Below are 7,904 nucleotides of genomic sequence, written 5' to 3'. Positions count from 1 at the left end.
GACAAATCTGGTACAAAATTGATTCATTATCATCTGAATGCCTGCCATTCACAAGCTTTAGCAGAGGAGAGATTCCCATGCTTATGTCATTCCATGTAATTGCACATGGTCAATGGTAGTCCTATCCTATCAGTTGTAGCCTGAACTAATTTTGCAAGAATGTGTGAATGACACTAAAGACATAGGACAAATAGAATTTTAGTAGTAAACTAGAATCAATGGGTTGATTAAACTTTTGACATGAAGTAAGACCTGTGGTTAAACAAGCATGCTTCTGAGCCTATTTTACTTGTTTTTTCAGCAGATATGTCTTCCTGGATTTGGAAGATTCTGAAAGCAAGGGAGGTGTTCAGCTGATGTCCTCAATCACCCTTCTTGCCCACATCAAAGGACTTTTTATTACTGAAGAGCCTCTTCAGGGCAGCCTTTACCTCCTTATTCCTCAAAGTGTAGATGAGGGGGTTGCAAAGGGGAATGATGACTGTGTAGAGGAGGGAAAGTAGCTTGTCAACTTTAATGGAGTCTGTGGTTTTGGGACGGAGGTATACCACTATTCCAGAGCCATAGAAAAGACTGACCACAATCACATGAGATGAACAAGTGGAAAAAGCTTTCTGGCGCCCTATGGCTGATGGCATGTGTAGTATAGTCCTGGTGATATAGAAGTAGGAGGTTAAGATGACAACAAGTGGAACCAGAGCAAATATGACATTCTCAGTATATATCACCAATTCATTGATATAGACATCAGCACATGCTAGACTAAGGACTGCTGGCATGTCACAGAAGAAGTGCTCCATCTCATTAGGGCCACAGAAGGGGAGGGAGAAGATGAGACCAATTTGTACCAATTGCATTGGGAGGCTAAGAATAAAAGAACCAGACACCAGCCCTAGAAGCATCCTTTGATTCATTATGGTCATATAGCGCAGGGGCAGGCAGATAGCAAGATAGCGATCATAGGCCATGGCAGTTAGTAAGAAACACTCAGTACCACCCAGGAAAAGCATGAAGAACATTTGGGAGGCACAGGCTTCCAAGGATATGGAGTGGTCTCCTGTGGCCAGGCTGGCTATCATCTTGGGAAGAGTGACTGAAGTGTAACATACCTCAAGCCCTGATAAACTTCTCAGAAAAAAGTACATAGGTGTATGGAGGGCAGGGTCCCTTGTTGTTACAATCACAACAAGGCCATTGCCTAAGAGAACAGTCAGATAGATAGCAAGAAAGGCAGCAAAGAAGAGCACAGGATGCTCATGAAACCCCAGTAAGACAAACTCATTTATGGCACTTTGGTTCTCCCAGGGTCTGGCCAGCTCAACATTCATCTAGAAAAGAAGAAAGGAAGGTGAAAAGGATGGACTTCAGGGAGTGTGACTACTTATCTAACTACTGACTTAATCAAAACTCTGTAGGCTAGTCTTCCAAAACCTGATATTTTCAGATGTGCCAGACTGGAACTCCCAAAATTTATCTCACCATTCTTGGAGTTTCAGTCCAACATATCTGGAGGCAGCAAGTTGTAAAAGACTGTTCTAGCTCCCCTCACTCCTCCAAGATGCTTTCTTATGAAACTGAGGTTGCCTATGAAGTTGATTCACCAGCATATTTAATTTGAAATTACTTTCAGAGGCTAAATCAAATAAAATCTAGCCTGATTACATTGTCAGGAAAGCAAGCAAGAAGGAATGTTGGTCAGAATATAACAAAAATACAGAAGTGATGTTTTAATAATTTCAAGTTCTTAACTATCAGCTTTTGTGCCCACCCCTTTGACATTGAAAAATGTGTACATTTTTGTTGTACATTTTTGTTGTAGATAATAGTAACCAGAATCACACAAAATGCTGTGCATCTTTTGGTGTAAGGAGCCTTGGAGCTTTTAATAAGCATTGTCATTCTTTCTTAAATCATCAGTACCTCTTGATAAGTAACTCTTGTTAAGTTCACATGAATGTGATCAGGATACTATGTTTATGTTCCCCCAACCCCCACTTAGCATGCTCTGAAATTTTCACCTCAGGATGTAAAGAAAACTGTGGACATCATTAGTTTGAGCAGGGAAACCTTTCCTGAGCCCTTTAACTTTTCCAGAGTATTAAATTGAAAAAAAAATTATATATCCATCCTCTAATATAGGAAAAATGCAGCTATAATGGTGATGTACTGTATGTATCTTAGCTATGCATTTCTCCAGAGTTACCAGGTTAATGTAGCAGAATTAATCATTTCTAGCACCACATCTAAAGTCCACCTACTTTTCTCTTCTTCCCATCTAGTATTACCACTGTCTACTTTTAGATTTATGCTGTGCCATAAATCTTAGCAACAAAACATCAATGTCCGGAAGTGAACAAAAGTCAGAGGACTTCCTATGGACGAGCTATGAAAGTACACTGCCCACCTTGATCTTCAGGAGGGTGCAGTGGGGTTTATTTCTCAAGTGGGTCCAACTGAGGCTTTAATTATTTAATTTCCCTTCCTTCTTCAGGGATTTTTATGAGGTTTTAGGGTCATCTTTAACTTTCCATTTGCAATTGTTTTGTGTTATCTGTCTCATTTTTCTTTCCTACTATTAAAAAACTTTAAAGAAGAAAAGGTAGCTAGACCATATGGACAGTGCTAAGAACTAATCATCTGGAATCACTTTTGGGCTCAGAACTTGGAGCCTCAAGAATCAAGAATTATGTAAGATTGAGAGAAATCATTTGCCTAATATGCTACAGAGGAATTTGCCACAAATTGTCTGCCATAAATATCTCCAAAGAAACCACTATCTCCTACCTATCTATTTATTTGAGGTGATATCATTCTACCATTACATACACTTTTAAAAAAAGAAGTCCAGTTCTTTTTATTGGATATCGAATTACCATCCAAGAAAGCAGAATGAAATTACTTACTTTTGATGTTGCCACCCTTATTAGCTGACACAGAGTTCTTCTGTATATCTCTGTTTTTCTTTACTTTGAATTGTGCTACCTTCAAAAGGAAGAGATGACATAGACTGATTGCTTTAGTCGGCAATCATATAGACCAAAAAAATAAAATAAAAAATCAAAGTAATGGATGAATAAATGGTATGGGAAAAAAAGACTTGAGTTCATTTCTCTTAAAAATTCTTACCAAAGCGCCATAGAGAAGGAGGAGTATTTACCATTTTTACAGCTGATGTGCTCCTACTTTCTGCTCTAGATGTATTCTCTTCTGCTGGTCCTAATTAGCAAGTTTGTTCTGTCACCCCTTCACAGTGATCAGTAGATATCTAAGGTCTGTATAGATGTTCATCATAGAAATGCTGGCTATGGGAGTTCTATAGGAATTGATGGCCTTTGGGAATAAGAGAGGGAAAAAAGAGATGAAAAGAACTTTTAAAAAGTCCCCAGCTTTATACATTTGGGAGCATTTGTGTGGAGCATATGGGTATAACTTTTCCCTGTGGTTGCCAAACATCAGCCATGTTCATGGTACAGAGAGAAAAGGTTTCAAAAAGCTTAAGCCATTTAAAGTTTCATCTATTTAAAGTTTCTGTGCAGAGATACTAGTAAAGCATATATGGGGGAAAAAAGATAACACTACCTAAGAGAAAAGGTTGCTTGCATGAATAAAATAGCTTTAAGATGACATCACCTAGCTTAAATAAGCAAATTGCTAACAGGAGGTTGTAGCTTGATCACAATAAACCAGATTTCTGGAGAATTCTGGCTTATCATCCTTTTTGAATGTAGCGGAATGAATGGATATCTTCTCAGATGCAACCATGAATATGAATAGCTCAGAGTAGGCCTTGATGTCCCAATGTTTTGTTGCATACCTCATTCTTTTAATATGGGGTGCTCAACTTTCACAGGTATGCCTGGGCTGAACTCCAACAAGTGGCCAGAACAAAATTAAAAGTAATGAAATTTTAAATAAAATTAAATTAAGTATAGGTATAATATTACTGCAGTGCATTTAATATTTTTCCCTTCCACTACATTAAATAGAAATTGCAATTCAGTGGGAATTTTGGAAAGGCCTCTGGAACCACATCCATGATTTGGGAGGAAGGCTTTCATGTGTGCATTTTTGCTTTAATACATGGTGGGTCTTTCACATAACAGGTTTAATTGAGCTAGGGTGTGTGTAAATGTCCTTCATCACAAGAATGTCAGTATTTTCTAGGAGAAAAACTACTGGAAACGTAATACCATATGATGAGGGGACTCCAGTATCACCTGGAATCCAGATCAAGGAGTCTGGAGATGGATCTAACTGGACACCAGGGCGGCTGGTACACCAGAAGAATATTCAGCTGTTTTTATGTAGCCTAATTTAAAATGTAGGCATTCACATTCAAAAGTATCTGGTTTTCACAGTGCAACATGTCAAAGACAGGCAGAATGGAGTAACAGGCAGAACCCTTTTGGTTTTCTGTGCACATGTTTCCAGGGAGCAATTTGAATGGCGACTGGGGAAGAAAAGAGGTGTTAACACCTGCATCGTCATGCCTGGAGCAGGACCCCTCCCCAATATATAATGCATAGATAAAACTAAGCACAACAAAATCAACAGTTCTCAAAAGCCTGCTGTTCTGAACACTGAAGTATTAAATTAAAATATAAAATAATATAAAATACAGACCATTTTTTAAGTTAATGGACTAACATTTGATACAGTTACTTAGTAAAAATAAATGGCCTTTTAAAAGCAACTAAAACTTGCTTTCTTTAAAAAAGAAAAACCTCTGGACTTAAACCACTTATTTATTAGGGCTACCAGAACAATGCTGCAAAAAATGTGACAATTACTGGGTGGTAGCAAAGAGTTTCCTATATCATCTAGTAGTCATCTGGATTTTTGTAAAACAGATCAAGTTGTCCTATGATTGATGCTATACTACATGAGGGAGGGGAAAATAAACCTCTTTGTTTAGGATTTTTTGTAATTCTTGTACGGTTGGTGGAAACTTGTAAGAGATTAATATTAGGAAAGGAAGACTGAAGCAGCCTTCCAACATACTGAAAATTGTATTCAAATGCCCAGAAGCATTCAACTGAAACACCTCCTTTTGTGGCAATGGCTGGGAAAAAGTGCCAAGTATTTTGTCAATAGTAGAGGAAATAGGACAAGGAGAACTATAATAATTGAAATCTAGTAAACTGAGAAGTTGGTCTGTTTGGAATTTCCTTCATAGTGCAGAACTTGATACACACAATCTGTGTTTAGCACAAAGAGTAAAGAGAGGCCCAGAAGAAAGAAAATTAGATTGCTTGTGGGTGACATGAAGCATTTTAACCATAACCTGGGGACCCTCCAGGTAGTAATGCTTATTTTGGTTTTCTAAACATAAAGTAAAGGCCTATTTTTTTAAAAAAGCATATTTCTAAGAAAAGGCTTTCTGGGTGATTTTTTGTGGTCTCCCAGTAATAATGTCGGTAACTGTCTATTTCTGATACTCAGAAATGCATGTTTCCTCAAAGAAATCAGCTATAACTCTTCCTTCCTGCCTTTGCCTTTCCTAGTCACTAGGCCCTAGTGCAGTGTTTCTCTACCTTGGGAACTTTAAGAAGTGTGGACTTCAACTCCCAGAATTCCCCAGCCAGCATGGCTGGCTGGGGAATTCTGGGAGTTGAAATCCACTCATCTTAAAATGGCCAAGTTTGGACAACACTGCCCTATTATGTGGGTGCAAGCTATTTTGAGCATGTAGCTAAGTTTCAGTTCCCCTTTGCAAGCTTTCAGCACCTTTACCCACATCCTTACCAGCCGTCCCAACCACTGGTGATTGACCTCGTGCTATTCCCCTAACGGCTCATGGTTGTTCATGTGCCATTTCCTCCCTGTGACCTCCACATGTGCACGGCCCTGCTTGCTCTTCAAAATGGTGTTGGCATGGCCTCAATTCCACATATAAGCCTGTATCGGGGTCATCCCCCCAATCCTGACCCTTCACAACAAGGTCAACAAATTGGAATAGGATAGAATAGAAATATTAAACATCCTCCCTGGTCCTTTATAAATCTGCAGACACAAGAAAAAAAAATGTTGCCTTTACCTCACTAAAGAAAGAACCAAGTGCCACTCTCAAAAGCCAGGATTATTAAAATGACATTTCACTGTGGAATTCCAATGGCTTTGGGGCTTTGGGGTCACATAAGAACATGGCTTTTCAGAAAGACATCTGGGGACAAGTGAGTAGGATCATGCTGTCCTCAAATGATGGCACACCAGACTGATTATAACTGCATTAACTGATGCTTGTTAATCTTACTGGATTAACACTGCAAATTGCTCAGAACATACAGGAGTGGAGCATTAAATAATAATATTATTACTAATGATAATGTATCATGTAATGATATAAGCATCATGCAATAATAATAACCTGCAGTAATAAATTGCATCTTATACATTCTGTCTTAAGGCCTCTTTTGTGATTATCCTGCTGTGTTTAGTTCCAGTTCCTATAATCCCTCCAGCCACCACAGCAATGCCTATTTTGGCTGGGGCTTATTGAGCTGAATTCCCACATATCTGAAGGACATCCTATTGGGAAAGACCATTACGCAGCAGTCTCATGTTTGTCTGAGGTAAAAACTATGGCCCAAGATACTATTTAGAGAAAGGTTTCTTTTTCTCTATAGGCCAACTCAGCTGCTGTGGTGATTCAGTTACGCAGTACTAGTTAGTGTTGTGTGTGCAGCTATTTGATATTCTGATATTCTGACCTATGTAATCACAGTTATTGTGATGGAATGTATCTACGAGGAGAGTGATGTGGGAGATCAAGGCTATTGGGAAGGAGGGATGGTATTCCAGCAGGGGAAAGGAGGCAAAAGACAACACAGTCCACAGGGGGAGCATGAGAAGACTAAGAGATTCAGGATAGCCACTGCGTAGAATCTCCCAGGGTATTTCCACTAGTTGCTGTAGCATGGATATAGTTTGGCAAGATTCTGTCTATAACAGTGTTGTCCAAATTTGGCCACTTTAAGATGAGTGGACTTCAACTCCCAGAATTCCCCAGCCAGCATGGCTGGCTGGGTAATTCTGGGAGTTGAAGTCCACTCATCTTAAAGTGGCCAAGTTTGGACAACACTGGTCTATAAGGTGTAAGCAAATAAAGGAACTATACTTAACTGGACTGTTTCACCATTGTTCTTGAGCTGGACCTGACAGTTACAGTATTTACAGACTGAGAATCAGCATAGCATAGTAGTTAAGGTGCTGGATTAGGAGCAGGAAGATATAGGCACTAGTCCTTCCTTAGGCATGGAAGCCAGCTGCATGACTGTGGACCAGTCACTTCCTCTCAGCTTTAATCAGTGTCAGGCTCTGCAATAAGCTGGCTAATAAATAAAACCGCTCATCATATCATAAAATGATAGCTTCACTATAAGAACTAGGCCAGTGTAGCACAGAAACAAGCAGACCCTGTAACTACGTGGGACAAATGCTAAGATAACAGAGATCCATGGGTCATTATGGCTGTTGATTGGTTACAACATAAATGCAGTGTCAGAATTTTATAGCATGAAAGGGGGGGAGTGAGAAAACTTTGCAAGAGGCAGGAAAAAGAGGAAGAAATGGTCAAAAAGTTGCAAACATAGGAAATATGTAGAGAAATGGGGTCTGCCAGAAGGCTAAAATTTAAAATTGGTAGGATAGGAAGACTCCAGGCTAGCAAGAAAAAGTTGACAGAAACAATGCAGTCTCTGTGGGCTCATCCTTGTATCTTGCTAACCATGGCGTATAAATGCTATGCTGATTTTAGAGGACATGCCCTCATACTGCCTTCAGTTTATCCCCAGCCCACCACAGAGGAAATTTAAAGTTGTATTTGGCTGTTCCAATTAAGTTTTCCAACTACTCCAGTTTTCCCTTTTCTTCTGATACAAGCCTTGCTGTCCAAATTGGTTTTA

At 39.3% G+C, this 7,904-nt stretch overlaps 1 protein-coding gene across 1 annotated transcript; it reads right to left on the bottom strand.

The window, feature by feature from the left end:
- Positions 1–362: 362 nt before the first annotated feature.
- Positions 363–1,328, bottom strand: LOC103057948 (olfactory receptor 10AG1-like). Its single transcript, XM_007442405.1, has one exon. The coding sequence runs from the start codon at positions 1,326–1,328 to the stop codon at positions 363–365; it is 966 nt and encodes a 321-aa protein (XP_007442467.1).
- Between the last annotated feature and the right edge of the window lie 6,576 nt (positions 1,329–7,904).

This window comes from Python bivittatus, unplaced genomic scaffold (genome assembly GCF_059951505.1).
Source record: "Python bivittatus isolate LINGU-HERP-01145 unplaced genomic scaffold, Pbiv_v1 ctg000440_np1212, whole genome shotgun sequence".
Classification (NCBI taxonomy): Eukaryota; Metazoa; Chordata; class Lepidosauria; order Squamata; family Pythonidae; genus Python; species Python bivittatus.
This window is presented reverse-complemented; position numbering and strand designations above follow the sequence as displayed.

What these genes read in the sequence shown, in the direction of transcription:
- LOC103057948 (XM_007442405.1), bottom strand. Translation starts at nt 1,328, where the DNA reads ATGAATGTTGAGCTGGCCAGACCCTGGGAGAACCAAAGTGCCATAAAT.